Consider the following 21048-nt stretch of genomic DNA (forward strand, 5'->3'; position numbering starts at 1 on the left):
GATACTGTATATTCAATACTTCTGTTCATTCTGGATGTAATTTCTGCACAGCAAACACTATCAGCATACTAAAACATACTTGCAGACCAAAACGTGCGGACACAAAATACATTTACAGTAAAATACAATATGAAAATGATTACATTTTAGAAACATTATCCTTCTATGGATTGAAATGGAACTGTAACAGTACAAATCAAATGATCTTCAAAACAACAGTAATAATAATTACAATATTTATATAATCTCCATAGTCATGTGACAGTGGGCTTGAAAGTAGTAGGTGTCTCTGTGTGTGTGTGTGTGTTCAGAACTGACCGGCACTGCTGGGGTCACACTGTAACAGGCAGACTATGGACGGGTCACTCTTGGCACCTTTGATGAATTCCTCCAGAGACAGCCTACCTGCAGTAACAAGCCACAGGATTGGATGAGGAACTTGGTTATTCATCAGAGGTAAAAAAAAATATATATATATTGGTTAAAACACTGAGGTAAGAACTAATTGGTGGAGGCAGAGAAAGGCGTGCATCCCATTAGTCTAAAATGGCGCTCTCTCATACACTAATGTCCCTCTTCTGCACTGATGCAGCCGAACTGGACTATTGGAAGCTATCACTTAGCCTGTGTGGCTCAGTTGGAAGCTATCACTTAGCCTGTGTGGCTCAGTTGGAAGCTATCACTTAGCCTGTGTGGCTCAGTTGGAAGCCATCACTTAGCCTGTGTGGCTCAGTTGGAAGCCATCACTTAGCCTGTGTGGCTCAGTTGGAAGCTATCACTTAGCCTGTGTGGCTCAGTTGGAAGCTATCACTTAGCCTGTTTGGCTCAGTTGGAAGCTATCACTTAGCCTGTGTGGCTCAGTTGGAAGCTATCACTTAGCCTGTGTGGCTCAGTTGGAAGCTATCACTTAGCCTGTGTGGCTCAGTTGGAAGCCATCACTTAGCCTGTGTGGCTCAGTTGGAAGCCATCACTTAGCCTGTGTGGCTCAGTTGGAAGCCATCACTTAGCCTGTGTGGCTCAGTTGGAAGCCATCACTTAGCCTGTGTGGCTCAGTTGGAAGCCATCACTTAGCCCGTGTGGCTCAGTTGGAAGCTATCACTTAGCCCGTGTGGCTCAGTTGGAAGCTATCACTTAGCCCGTGTGGCTCAGTTGGAAGCCATCACTTAGCCCGTGTGGCTCAGTTGGAAGCCATCACTTAGCCCGTGTGGCTCAGATGGAAGCTATCACTTAGCCCGTGTGGCTCAGTTGGAAGCCATCACTTAGCCCGTGTGGCTCAGTTGGAAGCTATCACTTAGCCCGTGTGGCTCAGTTGGAAGCCATCACTTAGCCTGTGTGGCTCAGTTGGAAGCCATCACTTAGCCCGTGTGGCTCAGTTGGAAGCCATCACTTAGCCCGTGTGGCTCAGTTGGAAGCCATCCCTTAGCCCGTGTGGCTCAGTTGGAAGCCATCCCTTAGCCCGTGTGGCTCAGTTGGAAGCCATCCCTTAGCCCGTGTGGCTCAGTTGGAAGCCATCCCTTAGCCCGTGTGGCTCAGTTGGAAGACATCACTTAGCCCGTGTGGCTCAGTTGGAAGCCATCACTTAGCCCGTGTGGCTCAGTTGGAAGCCATCACTTAGCCCGTGTGGCTCAGTTGGAAGCCATCACTTAGCCCGTGTGGCTCAGTTGGAAGCCATCACTTAGCCCGTGTGGCTCAGTTGGAAGCCATCACTTAGCCCGTGTGGCTCAGTTGGAAGCCATCACTTAGCCCGTGTGGCTCAGTTGGAAGCCATCACTTCAGCCCGTGTGGCTCAGTTGGAAGCCATCACTTAGCCCCGTGTGGCTCAGTTGGAAGCCATCACTTAGCCCGTGTGGCTCAGTTGGAAGCCATCACTTAGCCCGTGTGGCTCAGTTGGAAGCCATCACTTAGCCTGTGTGGCTCAGTTGGAAGCCATCACTTAGCCTGTGTGGCTCAGTTGGAAGCCATCACTTAGCCTGTGTGGCTCAGTTGGAAGCCATCACTTAGCCTGTGTGGCTCAGTTGGAAGCCATCACTTAGCCTGTGTGGCTCAGTTGGAAGCCATCACTTAGCCTGTGTGGCTCAGTTGGAAGCCATCACTTAGCCTGTGTGGCTCAGTTGGAAGCCATCACTTAGCCTGTGTGGCTCAGTTGGAAGCCATCACTTAGCCTGTGTGGCTCAGTTGGAAGCCATCACTTAGCCTGTGTGGCTCAGTTGGAAGCCATCACTTAGCCTGTGTGGCTCAGTTGGAAGCCATCACTTAGCCTGTGTGGCTCAGTTGGAAGCCATCACTTAGCCTGTGTGGCTCAGTTGGAAGCCATCACTTAGCCTGTGTGGCTCAGTTGGTAGGAGTGTGGCTAGAGCAAGGTCAAGGTCAAGTGGTTAAATTCCCTCAGGGATCACACACACACTCAAACTCCCTTCCAATGACTATCAGCCCAACATAGCTGTTGCCCCAAGAGATCCGAACCCCTTGACGGGGTCGCTAGATGTTGAGTTAAGGTCGCTATAGTCGGAGTCCATGTTTCTTCTGCCTTCACAAATAAAGATTATTGAGACTATTGACTACTTTTAGACTATTGAGAAAATAAAGCCGGCCTATTAAATTCTGTGCAGGAACACTTATGGTTTTGATTCTGTCCTTCAAAATCATTGCTATCAAACTATCAGGGAGAAAGGAAAACCAGCAGTACAGTTTATCCCTTTATGGGCCGGTAGTTGAATAGCCCTGCAGAAGAAACCACTTAATAGTGACGGCCTGCACTAAAAAGTCCTGGGTTGGTAATGTCCTCAATGGCACACTATTCCCTATATAGTCCCCAATGGGACCCTATTCTCTATATAGTCCCAAATGGGACCCTGTTCCCTATATAGTCCCAAACGGAACCCTATTCCCTGTATTTTGACAATAGGGTGCCATTTGGGACGAATCCCGTGCAGGGTTCCTCACCATCATTGTTTGAGTCCATCTGTCTGAAGATCTTGTCTGTCCTCTTCTCAGGCGTGGACTCGTCCTCTGGCATCTTCATGACAGAGGACACCATTTTGTAGATGGCCTAGGGAGATGGCACATAGATGGATAGAAAGAGGACCAAAGGAGTAGAGAGTTAAAGCTATTTAATTGAAACAATAACAAAGCAGACACCCCGCCTCTGTTTTGTTAAAAAGCTGAAGGATGTATACATACAGTATAACCCCTCAAATTCATAGAGCTATGGATAACAGGACTGACCGGAAATTATAGTTTTAACCATGTTTTGTTTACATTTGTAATGTTTACAAACATTGGAGTAAAACAAGCTTATATTTAGGATCTGATGGGGTACGACAGTTGGACTAAGCTCATGAGTAGGGGCCATGCTTTTTGATGCACTTTGTGGCACTGTGCTTTTACCGGTATTTCTAGCATTATCCACTAGTGTTGCTGCAGGCAGAAAATCCTAGGAAATGTTCTATAATTGACACAAGCTGTCTCCAATCAATCAATGTCTGGTTGTGTGTGTGTGTGTATTTGGTGGGGGGGATTGCCTAAACCAAGTTTTCAATATATATAACTTTCAAAACACAGAAAGTGTCACAGTATGATGCGTTTTGCGTCAGATGACTTCTTGACGAGCTCGCTAGATGTTGGCTTGACCTTTTTATTCCAGTGGGCTAAATCAGGGTCACAAAGTGTTCCTTTGTAGTCTTAAACAAATCAACAGTAGTGGTCAAAAGTTTCGAGAATGACACTAGTATCGGTCTTCACAACGTTCGCTGCTTCAGTGTTTTTAGATATTTTTGTCATATGTTACTATGGTATACTGAAGTATAATTACAATCATTCCATAAGTGTCAAAGGCTTTTATTGACAATTACATTAAAGTTTATGCAAAGAGTCAATATTTGCAGTGTTGACCGTTCTTTTTCAAGACCTCTGCAATCCGTCCTGGCATACTGTCAATTAACTTCTGGGCCACATCCTGACTGATGGCAGCCAATTCTTGCATAATCAATGCTTGGAGTTTGTCAGAATTTGTGGGTTTTTGTTTGTCCACCCGCCTCTTGAGGATCGACCACAAGTTCTCAGTGGGATTAAGGTCTGGGGAGTTTCCTGGCCATTGACCCAAAATGTCGATGTTTTGTTCCCCGAGCCACTTAGTTATCACTTTTGCCTTGTGGCAAGGTGCTCCATCATGCTGGAAAAGGCATTGGTAGTCACCAAACTGTTCTTGGATGGTTGGGAGAAGTTGCTCTCGGAGGATGTTGGTACCATTTTTTATTCATGGCTGTGTTCTTAGGCAAAATTGTGAGTGAGCCCACTCCCTTGGCTGAGAAGCAACCCCACACATGAATGGTCTCAGGATGCTTTACTGTTGGCATGACACAGGACTGATGGTAGCGCTCACCTTGTCTTCTCCGGACAACCTTTTTTCCGGATGCCCCAAACAATCGGAAAGGTGATTCATCAGAGAAAATGACTTTATCCCAGTCCTCAACAGTCCAATCCCTGTACCTTTTGTAGAATATCAGTCTGTCCCCGATGTTTTTCCTGGAGAGAAGTGGCTTCCTCGCTGCACTTCTTGACACCAGGCCATCCACCAAAAGTCTTCGCCTCACTGTGCAAAATGTTTTTGGGGGATTAAGTTCATTTTCATGGCAAAGAGGGACTTTGCAATTAGTTGCAATTCATCTGATCACTGTTCATAACATTCTGGAGTATATGCAAATTGCCATCATAAAAACTGAGGCAGCAGACTTTGTGGAAATTAATATTTGTGTCATTCTCAAAACTTTTGACCACGACTGTACTAAAGAAAAGTACACACCTCACACACATGGTTATGGTCTTTAAAAAACGAAGACACCTGTACCATTACAGATATAGAGTTGAAATGTATTACCTTTTGAGTTTGCATCCCAATATTGCACTTTATACACATCACAGAAGACTGAAATATAACAAAATGCGCCATCCCACTTCTGACACCAATGTAGTGAATTCGGGTAGAAGCCCCAAATGGGACTCGAACCCGGATCCCACGTCTGTCAAGCCAACACCTTAACAGTTACGCTAAGAGGTTCGTAGTAGAGACTGTACATTCACACAGTAAATCCAAAACTGTATGTAGCAACTGCAGATTCTAGCTTTAAGGTGGATAAATGAGGGATACATTGATTAGCACTGTGTCTTCTTACTATGTGATAGATGCAGTGTTTTGACGCTTCTGTGTTGGTGTGAATGCTCTGCAGTCTATTAGCTTCCACAAGAATGAGTCATTTCTATAATCCATAGGTCATTGTGTTGATTTTAGAACCAGCTGCTGCTAAATTATTCTCCAGCACTCAAAAGACCTGGTTTGGTCAACATAAATGCAAGAGAATAGAGAAGTGAACATGTTCCAAGAGAGGAAGGGGAAGGTGTTGATTCTAAATTCAGTCATACAATGCTCTAGTCTACAGTGTGACGTTAAAATCTTAGTGTGTTTTTAGGCCCTTGAAGTCCATAAAATAAAATACAAATGCCTACAGGCATTGAAATGACGTCACACCCTAAAGTATAACGATGCTACAATACACCGGTGGAACATAGGTGCTTGAGACTGACCTGTACGATCTCCAGCATCTCCGCGCGGCTGATGTAGCCGTTCCCGTCCAGGTCGTACATGCTGAAGGCCCACTTGAGCTTCTGCTCCAGCTTGCCGCGCGACGTAACGCTCAGCGCGATGATGAACTCCCGGAAGTCTATCGTCCCGTCTGCGTTGGTGTCAAACGTGCGGAAGACGTGCTCTGAAAACTTGGAGGCGTCACCGTAAGGGAAGAAGTTGGCGTAGATCTTCTTGAACTCTTCCACAGTCAGGTGGCCCATGGGGCAGTCTTTGAGGAAGCCTCGGTACCACTCCTGGAGCTCGTGGTCGGTGAACTCTGTGTTCTCGCGCAGGTCGTTCAGCACCTCCGGCCGTAGCTTGCTGTTCTGTTTTCCCATGGCTGAGGCAGCCCCTTCCTCTTGACCAGTTGCTGTTTCTTTTGACGTTTTCTTATTTTTCTTTCAAAGTCTTGCGTTTTCCTCCACTCTGCTGCTGACTCCTTATTCCTGCAGGGGAATGGGCAGCGGGGTTGACCGAGGATATAGCCTATAGAGACAGAGAAGGACAGAGAGAGAACCTGGTAGTAGGGGTAGGTACAGTAGTTATCTTAAAAAATATATATATTTTTTAAATATATTTTAGAAGTCTAGGATCCAGAGTGTTTGGAAAGAACCCATGACAACGTCTGGCCAACTCTGCGGTAGCATCTGCTTGCGTGAATGAGTTATGATGTCATACATGTCTAATTGATCAACAGCACTGCCACAAGCCATCAACAGCACTGCCACAAGCCATCAACAGCACTTCCGCAAGCTTAGTTCTCAATCAATGAAAACTAAGCAGAAGAACTGCAGTCTTCAATAGTGGTATAATCTGAAATGAGTCGACTTATATCTTGAAAACTTCACTGCTGACATACTGCACAGGTTTTTGGGATTGTATTAACATTGGTGTAATGAACAAAATGTAAAAATATCGTTTTTGAGTTAACTATCCCTTTAAAGGTAGTGTAAACATTCTCAAATGAAACAAACAAGAGGTTACCAAGGCAACGAGCAGTTCAAAATATGAAACTCCAGCTATCCGTAATGAAATACAATGAGATCTACATTCATAGATAATTGGCTTCATGCATCTGATGGAAAATCTTCTACAAGACATAAATTAGCTGGTAAATCCTGACTAATTTGCCAATTAATTTGTCAATTAGGAGATGAAAACTTCACATGGAGCACATATTTATTAGCCATCTTTATTAACGTTCAAGAAAAATGAATACATCATAAGAATGTTTTAAAATGATGTCTAAATGGATTTTTAAAATGACTGTCTACATGGATTGTCGTGGAAATTCACTCAGCATATTTATACTATCGCTACGGGTTACACAAAGATAGCCAAGTGCATCCTTTTTCATTAAAGCGTTTGCTCCCAGAGACCAGCTGCAGAGGAGGAGAACACCTGGCAACAACAGTCTGGGCGTTCAGCCAATATTTCCACTCCCGCTGAGCCGACCTTCTGAGAGCAAACCTCAGACACCCTGTCGGACTACAACAGGCCATTTCTAAGTACGCAACAGGTCAAACATGTATGATAAGTATGAGACACTGAAAAAGCAGAAAGAGACACAGTACAATTCCACTACAGGATTTTCAAAATGACTATGTCTGAATGGATTTTCAAAATGACTATGTCTGAATGGATTTTCAAAATGACTATTCCTAAATGGATTTTCAATACGTGTGTGATTTTCCATTGTCGTGAGTGTAGCTATGCACACTGATGTTGAGTGTATTAGTTGTGTGTATGCCGTTTTGAGTGTCTTATAATCCATTAATTAATAAAACTGCATTAAGATTAATAGGAAATGACTACCATCTTCTATTAAAAACAATTGCTAGTTTCAGATGAACTACAGAAGGATGGATGGTACCATAGAGGACATGATGATCTACAGGAGGATGGAAGGTACCATAGAGGACATGATGATCTACAGGAGGATGGAAGGTATCATAGAGGACATGATGATCTACAGGAGGATGGAAGGTACCATAGAGGACATGATGATCTACAGGAGGATGGAAGGTACTATAGAGGACATGATGAACTACAGGAGGATGGAAGGTATCATAGAGGACATGATGATCTACAGGAGGATGGAAGGTACCATAGAGGACATGATGATCTACAGGAGGATGGAAGGTACCATAGAGGACATGATGATCTACAGGAGGATGGAAGGTACCATAGAGGACATGATGAACTACAGGAGGATGGAAGGTATCATAGAGGACATGATGATCTACAGGAGGATGGAAGGTACCATAGAGGACATGATGATCTACAGGAGGATGGAAGGTACAGTACCATAGAGGACATGATGATCTACAGGAGGATGGAAGGTACAGTACCATAGAGGACATGATGAACTACAGGAGGATGGAAGGTACCATAGAGGACATGATGAACTACAGGAGGATTGATGCTACAGTGGCTTGATAAAGTATTCACCCCCCTTGGCAATTTTCCTATTTTGTTGCCTTACAACCTGGCATTAAAATGCATTTTTGGGGGGTTTGTATCATTTCATTTACACAACATGCCTACCACTTTGAAGATGCAAAATATTTGTTCTTGTGAAACAAACAAGAAATAAGACAAAAAAACAGAAAACTTGAGCGTACATAACTAGCAAGTGTCTTCACTGACATTTTCAAACTCTCCCTATCTGAGTCTGTAATACCAATATGTTTCAAGCAGGCCACCGTAGTCCCTGTGTCCAAGAACACTAAAGTAACCTGCCTAAATGACTACCGACCCGTAGCACTCACATCTGTAGCCATGAAGTGCTTTGAAAGGCTGTTCATGGCTCACATCAACACCATTATCCCAGAAACCCTAGACCCACTCCAATTTGCATACCGCCCCAACAGATCCACAGATGATGCAATCTCTATTGCACTCCACACTGCCCCTTCCCACATGGACAAGAGGAACACCTATGTGAGAATGCAGACTACAGCTCAGCGTTTAATACCATAATGCACTCTAAGGTCATCACTAAGGTAAGGACCCTGGGGCTAAACACCTCCCTCTGCAACTGGATCCTGGGCTTCCTGACGGGCCGCCCCCAGGTGGTAAGGGTAGGTAACAACACATCCGCCACGCTGATCCTCAACACGGGGGCCCCTCAGGGGTGCGTGCTCAGTCCCCTTCTGTACTCCCTGTTCACCCATGACTGCATGGCCAGGCACGACTCCAACACCATCATTAAGTTTGCACCCCCCTCCAGTGTTATTTTACTGCTGCTCTTTAATTATTTGTTACTTTTATTTCTTATTTTTTAGGTATTATTTCTTAAAACTGCGTTGTATTCACCTGCTGTATTCGGGTCATATGACAAAATACTTTTGTTTTGACCTGAGCTCAATTTCGAATCTCATAGCAAAGGGTCTGAATACTTATGTAAATAAGGTATTTATGTTTTTTATTGTAATAAATCTGCAAGGATTTCGATAAATCTGTTTTTGCTTTGTCATTATGGGGTATAGTGTGTAGATTGATGTGTCTTTTTTAATCCAGTTTAGAATAAGGCTGTAACGTAACAAAATGTGGAACAAGTCAAGGGGTCTGAATACTTTCCATTGTTTTTTACAGTTTAGTCATTTAGCAGACGCTCTTATCCAGCGCGACTTACAGTTAGTGAGTGCATACATCATTTTTTTTTTTTTTATGCATTGTATGTCCGCTATGTTGTTCTACATAAATCCAATTGCCTTTTTGACTGCAACCCTTTTGATTTGAACCCCAAAATAATTATACATGTTTGTCATGTGGAACGCTCTTGTGGCTAGCCTCATTATGACAGTCATCAATCCTATCTGCCCAAAATATTCCCTCTCCTGGGAATGCTTCATCCAAGCCAGGGCTGTTCAATTACGGTTCTGAAGGGCCAAAACATTTCTGTTTTTTGTTTCTGTGGTAGTTATTTGCACTCACCTGTCCCAGGTCTGAATCAATCCCTGATCAGAAGAGGATGAAAACCAGAAGTGATTCTGCCCTCCAAGACCGACATTGAACAGCCCTGTCCTAGCTTTTCAAATCTAGGCCCTGATCAGTCCTGATCTCCCTCACTCACTCAATCATTCTATTTGCCCTGCGAATATAGTGCAACAATATGTGCACCCTTCTGCTCTCCTGGCTCGGCTGGGTATTGTGTTGGCAGGTGCTTGACACCCCCTGGCTTGGCTGTGTATTGTGTTGGCAGGTGCTTGACACCCCCTGGCTTGGCTGTGTATTGTGTTGGCAGGTGCTTAGCACCCCCTGGCTCGGGTCACGGTGATCCCTCAGTGTGACGGTACAACAGCTGGCACGATGCCGTCACAGCCTTCTGGGACTTCCCTGGGTGGTTTTCTGAGGACTGCTGCACTCACTTCCGCATAAGTACAAACTGGTTGAATCAATGTGTTTCCACGTAATTTCAACAGAAAAATGTAATGTTATGACGTTATGGAAAACATCGGTGTGCATAGCTATATTGTGGAAAACTGGAAAACGGATTGGAAGTCATCAATGTAAAGGAATTTGGCAAATGTGTCTTTTTTTATCCAACTTTTAATCTAAATCCAATGACATGGTTACATTTCTTGTTGATTTCATGTTGAATTTTTGGCTGAAAATGCTATCTGCTGTAAATCAAAACTAGATATTTGTCATGCCCTGGCTCTGGGGACTCTTAAATGTTGAGCCAGGGTGTGGAGTTTCTATGTCATATTTTCTATGTTGTGTTTTCTAGATCGTGTTGATCTATGTTGGCCAGGGTGGTTCCCAATCAGAGGCAGCTGTATCTCGTTGTCTCTGATTGGGGACCATACTTAGGCAGCCTGTTTGGCACTAGTCGGTGTGGGATCTTGTTCCGTTAAGGTTTGTTGTGTGTAACCTAGGACTTCACGTTTCGTTTGTTTGTTGTTTTGTCGTGAGTTAAGTACGTAATAAAATGTACGCTTATCACGCTGCGCCTTGGTCCGTCTCATCAGTAAACGATCGTGACAATATTGAACTGAAGGGATATTGTTTCACCTCAACAACAATGAGCGCAGGGTTCAGTCTGTTCAACCAGGCTAGTTTGACAAAGGATTTAGTAGTTCAATCAAATCTGCACAAAAATAACAATGTTCCTGCCTGCAACTTGAAAAGGTTTATTTGATCATATTACTGGGACTATGCTAAATGGTTTGGGACAGGTCAACTGTCATACATTTCAAATGTATGCATGTACAGTACACTGAACAAAAATATAACTGCAACATGCAACAATTTCTAAGATTTTACTGAGTTACAGTTCATATAAGGAAATCAGTCAATTGAAATAAATTCATTAGGCCCTAATCTATGGATTTCACATGAGTTGGAATACAGATATGCATCTGTTTGTCACAGACACCTTAAAAAAAGGTAGGGCTTGGATCAGAAAACCAGTCAGTATCTGGAGAGACCACCATTTGCCTCATGCAGCGGAACACATCTCCTTCGCATAGAGTTGGCTGTGCGAAGTTGCTGGATATTGGCGGGAACTGGAACATGCTGTCGTACACTTCGATCCAGAGCATCCCAAACATGCTCAATGGGTGACATGTCTGGTGAGTATGCAGGCCATGGAAGAACTGGGACATTTTCAGCTTCCAGGAATTGTGTACAGATCCTTGCAACACGGGGCCGTGCATTATCATGCTGAAACATCAGGAGATGGCGGTGGATGAATGGCATGACAATGGGCCTCAGGATCTCGTCACTGTATCTCTGTGCATTCAAATTGCCATCGATTAAAACGCAATTGTGTTCATTGTCCGTAGCTTATGCCTGCCCATACCATAACCCCACCGCCACCATGAGGCACTCTGTTCACAATGTTGACATCAGTAAACTGGTCACCCACATGATGCTATACACACTGTCTGCCATCTGCCTGGTACAGTTAAAACCAGGATTTATCCGTGAAGAGCACATTTCTCCAGCGTGCCAGTGTCCATCGAAGGTGAGTATTTGCCCACTGAAGTCGGTCACGAAGCCGAACTGCAGGCAGGTCAAGACCCTGGTTAGGATGACGAGCACACAGATGAGCTTCCCTAAGACAGTTTCTGACAGTTTGTGCAGAAATTCTTCAGTTGTGCAAACCCATAGGTTCATCATCTGTCCGGGTGGCTGGTCTCAGATGATCCCGCAGGTGAAGAAACTGGATGTGGAGGTCCTGGGCTGGCGTGGTTACACGTGGTCTCCGGTTGTGAGGCTGGTTTGACATACTGCCAAATTCTCTAAAATAACATTGAGGCGGCTTATGGTAGAGAAATGAACATTCAATTCTCTGGCAACAGCTTTGGTGGACATTCCTGCAGTCAGCATGCCAATTGTACACTCCCTCAAAACTTGAGACATCTGTGGCATTGTGTTGTGTGACTAAACTGCACATTTTAGAGGGGCCTTTTATTGTCCCCAGAACAAGGTGCACCTGTGTAATGATCATGCTGCTTAACCTCTTAAGGATCGGACCCTTTTTTTCCAATTTTCGTCTAAAATGGCATCCCCAAATCTAACTGCCTGTAGCTCAGGACCTGAAGCAAGGATATGCACATTATTGATATAATTTAAGGAAACACTTTGAAGTTTGGAAATTAATGTTGGAGAATATAACACATTAGATCTGGTAAAAGATAATACAAACAAAAAAACATGTGTTTTCTATTTTAATTTTTTTGCATCTTTGAAATACAAGAGAAAGGCCAGACAGTGATGTAAGATTCTAGATGTAATTTAGGAGTTGTCCACCAGATGGCAGCATTGTCCGTGCAAAGTTTCAGACTGATCCAGTGAAGAATTACATCACTACACAGTTTTTTGTCTGCCAGGAGTTTTCCCAAATGTGCTGAATTGGTTTTCAAGTACATAACTATAGAGAACATATGAAAATGCTATGGTAATACAACATTTAAGTTTGCACACTCCCAGGAATGTCATAAATGATGGATCATTAGCTTCCCTACAGAGAAGACACTAACCTTCACACATCTAGATGGCCTGGCGGGGTGGGTGTGGAGTCAGAGGTCAAACTGTAGAACCCAGTTCCTACATTTTAATATAAAAATGGATTTAAAAAAAACCCAAAACTACATTTTATACCTCAGGATGACAAATCAGAGCTAGATTACTGAATGTAAGTACAGTATTTACATTCAAAGGTGAATGTACATTTACATTTTACATTTTACATTTTAGTCATTTAGCAGACGCTCTTATCCAGAGCGACTTACAGTTAGTGAGTGCATACATTTTTTTCATACTGGCCCCCCGTGGGAAAGGAACCCACAACCCTGGCGTTGCAAGCGCCATACTCTACCAACTGAGCTACACCGGGCACTATGCACAGCTTTCACGGGCCTTGTTCCTTGTCGATCTGCGCACCTGGCTCTGCGTCTTCATTTCACAGACTGTGTGCTGGATGGGTGCGAGGGGAGGAGGCGGTGCGGCCTGGTCCTCATGTGGTTCTTACGAAGCTCCAATGCCAGATCCATGATGAAATCGCTCCTCGGCACGGTCTTGCCGGTGCATTGAGTGAACAAAACATGTGCGTTGATTGCAGCCAGGTCGAGAAGGTTGTAGAATACACCAACAGGCCAGCGGTGTGAACCTCCTTTCTCCAACCCGGTCACAACCTCCACCGTATACTGTCTTGCCATCTTATTTACATCAACCATGTTGCAATTATAGAACGTCACGGTCTCCGGTTCTCTCCTTCCGTCGTTCCCGATGGCGACAGTCGGATGTATAGTGCTCAGGATACAGACGTTCTTTCTTGGTTCACTTCTGTAAACCGTAAGTGTTGCTTTGTCATGCTTTAGCACGGTAGTGGAGTATAGCTTTGTCTGTGCCTGATTGCACATCACCGGAGGCAGCTCTCGTCCGCAATGGCTCACGGCCCCGACCATGTTGGTTTTGTTGGCAAGCAACTTATTTGCTAAAGGCAGTGATGTGCAGAACTTGTCCGTGGTGACATTTCTCCCCGCGCCGAGGTAAGGTTCAACAAGCTTCAGTGCCAGATGTTCAGGCTTCTGAATTACATGAGGGATGACATTTAGCACGTACTTGCTGTCTACGTCAGCGGTCAACGAAAACTTGATGACCTCCCCACTTGTGAGGAACCATTGCTCCTCGACAGAAATGTTCAAACCTGGCTTGTAACATGCAACGCAGTTCTGTACAAACGCGTTCCAAACTTTCTGAGACCACGGCAAATTTGTTCGAATTTGTCATGGGGCGTCTGATCTCTCTTGTGTCAAAACGCAGGTACCGCATGATTTCTGTGAAGCGGTCAATTGGCATGGTATCTCGAAAGAAATCCAACTTAGAACATGACCAGAAGACATCCAAAGACGCTAGTCTATTGCCGTATAGCCCACGGACATACAGGAACGCAATGAATGCTTGCAATTCCTCCACAGACAAGTCCCATGTCCCTGATGCGTTGCAACATCTCCATGTCACATAAACAATGAAAGCTGCCGTATGCACTGTCGATTTTGTCTTTTGCATATGGTGTAGGGCCTGACTCCACTCTGGTTTCGTTCTGTGTTGATAATCGACCCGTGGCGTTACCAAGAGGCTGTTTCATCCAAACTGTGCCGTCCATCCCCGTGTTCTCTCTCTCCATCTCAGGTGGGGCTTTATTGCGCCCATGTTGACTATAGTGGCTGCAGGAGCTTTGCTGCTTGCGTTGTGGTGCCGCTGGCACCCTGGGAGGGGTCCCATACGTCTCACAGTCAGAATCGGAATCTACTGAAAAAATGCCATATTTATCATCATAGATCTCTTGATACATCTCATCAAGTTCCCCCCTTGCGTCTGAATCCATGTCATCCATCTCAAGCATCGCAAAACATTGTAGAACTTCTCTTCGCATTTGCCATTTCGCCATTGTAAAATTTCGCATTTGCCATTTGCCATTTCGCCATTTGCCATTTCGCCATTGTAAAATGTACCAAGCCGTGATGTGTTTTGTTGTTGTGCACTATCCTCAAACAATAGCATGGTATTTTTTTTAGCTGTAATAGCTACTGTAAATTGGACACTGCAGTTAAATTAACAAGAATTTAAGCTTTCTGCCCATATAACATTTTACATTTTAGTCATTTAGCAGACGCTCTTATCCAGAGCGACTTACAGTTCGTGAGTGCATACATTTTCATACTGGCCCCCCGTGGGAAACGAACCCACAACCCTGGCGTTGCAAGCGCCATGCTCTACCAACTGAGCTATTAGCATGTCTATGTCCCGGATGGTTGGCTGTTGTTTACAACACCATTTTAGCCACATATCGCATATTGTGCAACAACCGTCCCGTATAAGGGACACGGATCACGTAGAGGTTAACCAGCTTCTTGATATACCACACATGTCAGGCGGCTGGATTACCTTGGCAAAAGGAGAAATGCTCACCAACAGGGATGGAAACAAATTTGTGCACAACATTTAAGAGAAATAAGCTTTTTGTGCGTATGGAAAAATGTCTGGGATCTTTTATTTCAGCTCATGAAACATGGGACCAACACTTTCCATGTTGCGTTTATATTTTAGTTTAGTGTATTTTTCTCAATGCAGAGAAATGCGCTTTTCGGAAGTGCAGGTTGTTTTTGGACACCAAGGTTAGAACACATTAGTGTAACGTTTCTGAAAGATTCTCTTCATAACATAAAGACAACTCATACTGTAACGTTTAAAGTCACATTGCTCAATGCTCTGGCCACATCTACGGTGACCGAGGGTTAGCTCAATGCTCTGGCCACATCTACGGTGACCGAGGGTTAGCTCAATGCTCTGGCCACATCTACGGTGACCGAGGGTTAGCTCAATGCTCTGGCCACATCTACGATGACCGAGGGTTAGCTCAATGCTCTGGCCACATCTACGGTGACCGAGGGTTAGCTCAATGCTCTGGCCACATCTACGGTGACCTAGGGTTAGCGCAATGCTCTGGCCACATCTACGGTGACCGAGGGTTAGCTCAATGCTCTGGCCACATCTACGGTGACCGAGGGTTAGCTCAATGCTCTGGCCACATCTACGGTGACCGAGGGTTAGCTCAATGCTCTGGCCACATCTACGGTGACCGAGGGTTAGCTCAATGCTCTGGCCACATCTACGGTGACCTAGGGTTAGCTCAATGCTCTGGCCACATCTACGGTGACCGAGGGTTAGCTCAATGCTCTGGCCACATCTACGGTGACCGAGGGTTAGTTCAATGCTATGGCCACATCTACGGTGACCGAGGGTTAGCTCAATGCTCTGGCCACATCTACGGTGACCTAGGGTTAGCTCAATGCTCTGGCCACATCTACGGTGACCGAGGGTTAGCTCAATGCTCTGGCCACATCTACGGTGACCGAGGGTTAGCTCAATGCTCTGGCCACAGCTACGGTGACCGAGGGTTAGCTCAATGTTTGTGTTCATGTCAGAAAAAGTTGATCTTTATACATAATTTACTTAATGGTTTACCTTCAACCTGACAATGGTGTTAGTTTGACATTCACTTTTAATAATGCTTTATGACATTACATTCACTTTTAATAATGCTTTATTTCTTCCCCTCCTCTAATCCCGATTCCCTCATTTACTGAGTGCCTGCTCTACCCTTATCTAATAACCAGGAAGGAAGAATAAGGAAGGAGACCTAGATACCAATCTCTAGCTTCCTGGGATACAGACACACACACACCATAAAAACATTGATGGACAGACATTCAATTAATGGCTCCAGACTGATTCCTTGACCGTTCTTTTCAGGATCTGAAAGGACGAGACTAATATCAGCAATATGCGTTTACATGGAGATTCCCTCCTATTGCTCAATGCATCCAGTCATTTCACTGTGTAGGACAACAAGGAATAAGAAAAACAGGAAGTGAAAAATCGGGCAGTCCCAAAATATCCTTTGGGCTGCTGGGTAACAAAAAGGGCTATCCACTTCCTGGTGTGGGGTTTTGGCCATTGCCTCCGTTCCTAGAGGGAAGGAAGTCATTGTGGATGACAATAGGGTTGGAGAGGATACCCAGCCTGGATACACACACACACACACACACACACACATACATGTACAAAACAAGCACGCACGCATGCACACACACTGTGTGAAGGAAGGATCTCTTTTTATACTACTTTAGCACATTGATTGAAATGTAAAGCCTTGTGTCCTGTGTCCCACCACATTAAGTATTTTATATAAATAACTTCCTTCATTTCTTTCTCTCACCTTCTGTGTCTGTGTGAGGGGGTATGCCTTCTCCCAGGGTGCACCACACATGAAATGAGGTGACACTTCACACTCTTAAAGGCCCGATGCAGTCAAAAGTGTGATTTTCCCTGTGTTATATTTCCACACTATGAGGTTGGAATAATACTGTGAAATAGTGAAAATGATGATAACGCCCATTTAGTGTAAGAGCTGTTTGAAAAGACCACCTGAAATATCAGTCTGTTTTGGTGGGATGGAGTTTTGGCCTGTGTGGTGACATCACCAGGCAGTAAATTAGTTAAAGATGCACTCCAGGATCTTAACCTCAACAAATTTGTAACATATAGTACGAATTGGATTTGTGATGTAGTACACAAAAAAAACGGGGACCACTTTTGATTCATGAGCACCACTTTCAAAACTACTGGCTGAAATTATGCAAAAGTTAGAGAGTGCATCTTTAATAGACCAATAAGAAAGAGAGTACCAAACCTCTCTGCCAATAACAGCTACTTTTCAGTTTCCTCCTCCCCACTCAGACCACTCCCAGAAAGTCCAAGCTAAATTCTTGCGTGAGAAATTGCTATTTTCCAAGAAGCTATTTTTGTGTCTTTTTGACTATTTTAGTTTAACACAATCACAGTAAGGTACTTAATTGTTACCCAGAAATGATTTGATATTGAGATAAAAACAGCTGCATTGGACCTTTTAAAGCAACACTACAGGGCAACATTCAGTAGCCAAACGTTATCGAGCATTGCAGATAGAAATGCCACAAACAGCCAATGGGATGCTTCAATCAAACAGCCAATGGGATGCTTTAAATGTGCATACATGTCAGGCATGATTGTTCTACATAGCATATTCCTATCTGAACATTTCAAAAAGGTTTTGTCCTGCTGAATGTGCCCCAGGACGGAAGGGCGAGAGATTTCCTGTCAAACACGATATTAGGAAACGGAATTCCCTACTGTACCTCTCCCCTATCTTAGGGACACGTTTCTGAACGTCTCCATGTTGCTAATGACTTACTGTAGCACGTCTACCTGCATTCGTCTCTCCTTTTGAAATTGAACCTCTGTTTTTAGTTGATACAATGCACGGAGACCAACAGAGACCCTCCAGTTGAGCGTTAAGTTCTAAAGCTGTCAATCACAGGACATGAACGACGCCAGTTCCTAAATCATTATCAGTGACAGTCATGATGTGTAGGGCAGCTATAACCTTTTAGAAAGTGGGCTAACCACAAATTGCTCAGTAAATCAGGACATTGCTAGACTTCAGTGGTCGAGACGGTTCATAGCATTTATCATAGACTCCCTTTGCAATGTTAAAGAAAGAACAAGGAGTTTACACAATAACAGATTGCCTGATGGGTGTCTTGGCCACGTCTGTGTTCAGCACCACTCTGAACTACAATCCAACTCAGTGTTCTGAAGCACATTTCAGGGAATCCAATCAATCCCAATGTATTCACACAGAGAGAGATTATCCCTTTAGCTCTGGGCTCAATTGATTCCTCTGGCATTTGCAGGCTTCTTGTGTGTACTGTGTGGAATCTATAATAATCTGCTGTAGGTTTCTAGCTCACTGTCCGTCTAAATGCATGTCCTTGGCTTGAAACACCATTATATTTATATTAAATGAATGTGTGAATAAAATGTAAATAGTTCACTATCAGACAATTCAGGTGACGTACTGATTTAATCAAAGCAGCAAATGTTTTGAAAATGCAGGACTGATGATTTTGTTATGTCAGTTCCAAATTAATTTCCAAATGTGTTAGTGCAGGTAAATTCATTTGTCCACCGCTCACAGTGGACCTTACTAACATTAGCCATGTCATATAAAAAATAAAAAAAATAAAAAGTACAGTTAGACCCTTTACATTTTTTTTAATGCCAGTTGGCAGTCCCTGAATCAGTTTTTGACTTTCTCCAATTCAGATTTCACCTAAAAAACAGCAGTCATTTTCAAGCTTTTGTATGACAATGACCATTCTTACAAGCAGTCTTAGTAACAATTGACAATATATACAACATCATCAACTATTCGTAACGGCCAATTACAACAGCAAAACTCACAATCAGACAGACAGACAGATAGGACACACAGACAGACAGGACACACACACACACACACACTCCAAATAACAACTATTCATGCCTTAGTTTTCCATTGTCTTTCAAATTTTCTCTCACTTTCTCTCTCGCAGAATAAGCGTGCTTATCTGGTCAGCTTACCACATGGAACTCTGTCTCCCTCTTCCCTCCTCTGTCTTCTCTAAGCCAGAGTGCAACAGGATTCAGAGCGGCTCATCTGATTTGATCATAGTCGAGGCCCCCAGGCAAAACCACCGCTCCTCCACACTCCAAGTACTGACTAATGACGTCACTCCTGGGAGAAATAGAGAGAAGTGAGGGTAATTCTCTCACTGCGGCAGGCAGGAGACATTCACCAGATCCACACACATCCCCCAATCCCTCCCTCCTCCTCTAACATGGTCACTACCCCTCCCAGCACTCACACACACACACACACACACACACGTACACATACACACATACACACACACACACACACACGTACACATACACACACACACACACACACACACACACACACACACACACACACACACACACACACACACACACACACACACACACACACACACACACACACACACACACACACACACACACACACACACACACACACACACACACACACACACGTACATATACACACATACAGACACACATGGTCACTACCCCTCCCAGCACTCACACACACACACACACACACACACATACACACACGTACATATACACACATACAGACACACATGGTCAGTCCTCCTCCCAGCAGGCTTGACGGCTAACACACACTGCAGTTAGTTCAGACATAAGTTAACATACTGTATTAGGACACATTCAGACATAACATACTGTATTAGGACACATTCAGACATAACATACTGTATTAGGACACATTCAGACATAACATACTGTATTAGGACACATTCAGACATAACATACTGTATTAGGACACATTCAGACATAACATACTGTATTAGGACACATTCAGACATAACATACTGTATTAAGACACATTCAGACATAACATACTGTATTAGGACACATTCAGACATAACATACTGTATTAAGACACATTCAGACATAACATACTGTATTAGGACACATTCAGACATAACATACTGTATTAAGACACATTCAGACATAAGGCACATCAAATAATACTGACAAGGCCAAACTGGTAGTGGGGAAGTGGAGTATTTATTTTTTTTCCAATTAAAGAAGAGAGATTTCACAGACTTGATGAGGAGAGCCTTTGACCGAAAGAAAATAAACTGCAATTAATAACAATATACAACGTACACAACAATGAGAGAGGAGATTTCACACACTTGACTAGGAGAACCCTTTGACTGAAATGTTTCTCACATTTTAAAGAAACATTAAGATCTTACAAACTCCACAAGTTTATTCAATGAAAAGACAAGGATATGCAGAGATCTAAACGTGTCAAGGTCTGGTGCCTTTAAGTAAGGATACACAGACTATCAAACTCTGTGTTATGCAATAGTAGTCATTTTACTATTTTAGCCCTACGTTTATTGTCATCAACTCCGCCAGACAGACACTTGCTTTCCACTCCATTGTTTTTTCCATGAGACCCTGAAGGTTTTATAGTGTATTTATGTACATTTCTGACAGTTAAATCATTGTGAGAAATTAGACCTAGAATACTTTTTAATCTTGGTTTAACATTCTATTGGTGTGGCTTAAAAGGGTCAAGTGAGAGTTGGTTTCAGCTTTATATCAATTGTCGTCACCCCAATCTGCTTATAATAATAATAATAATAATAATAATAATCATAATTTATTCAACTTGTATAATGCTCTTCATTACATAAAGAATCTCAAAGTGCTTTAAAGCAACAACAAAAAAGACAAGCAATTTAGAAAATCATTCATAATGTTCATAATGCCATTTCAAACACCTCTTCAGTAGCCCCGTTTATACCTGGTGCTAACATGGGTCCTTCGTCCTGATCTTGTCTACATTCTGATTGTGTCCACATTTCCAGAGATATGTCTACACACGGTACTAAAATGTGTCTGTTATCTGTCCACAGTGTCCACAGACTTTCTGGCCGCTTGATATGAAAATTATTTCACAGCTA

The 21048-nt window shown here is 43.5% G+C and overlaps 1 protein-coding gene across 1 annotated transcript; it reads right to left on the reverse strand.

The window, feature by feature from the left end:
- Nucleotides 1-37: 37 nt before the first annotated feature.
- On the reverse strand, nt 38-19235 carry LOC121539051 (hippocalcin-like protein 1). The gene is made up of 4 exons (XM_041847267.2): nt 19082-19235; nt 5581-6106; nt 2944-3049; nt 38-405 (listed from the first exon to the last, which is right to left on the reverse strand). The coding sequence occupies exons 2-4, from the start codon at nt 5956-5958 to the stop codon at nt 308-310; spliced, it is 582 nt and encodes a 193-aa protein (XP_041703201.1). The 5' UTR covers nt 5959-6106; nt 19082-19235; the 3' UTR covers nt 38-307.
- Between the last annotated feature and the right edge of the window lie 1813 nt (nt 19236-21048).

This window comes from Coregonus clupeaformis, chromosome 21 (genome assembly GCF_020615455.1).
Source record: "Coregonus clupeaformis isolate EN_2021a chromosome 21, ASM2061545v1, whole genome shotgun sequence".
In the NCBI taxonomy this organism is placed as follows: Eukaryota; Metazoa; Chordata; class Actinopteri; order Salmoniformes; family Salmonidae; genus Coregonus; species Coregonus clupeaformis.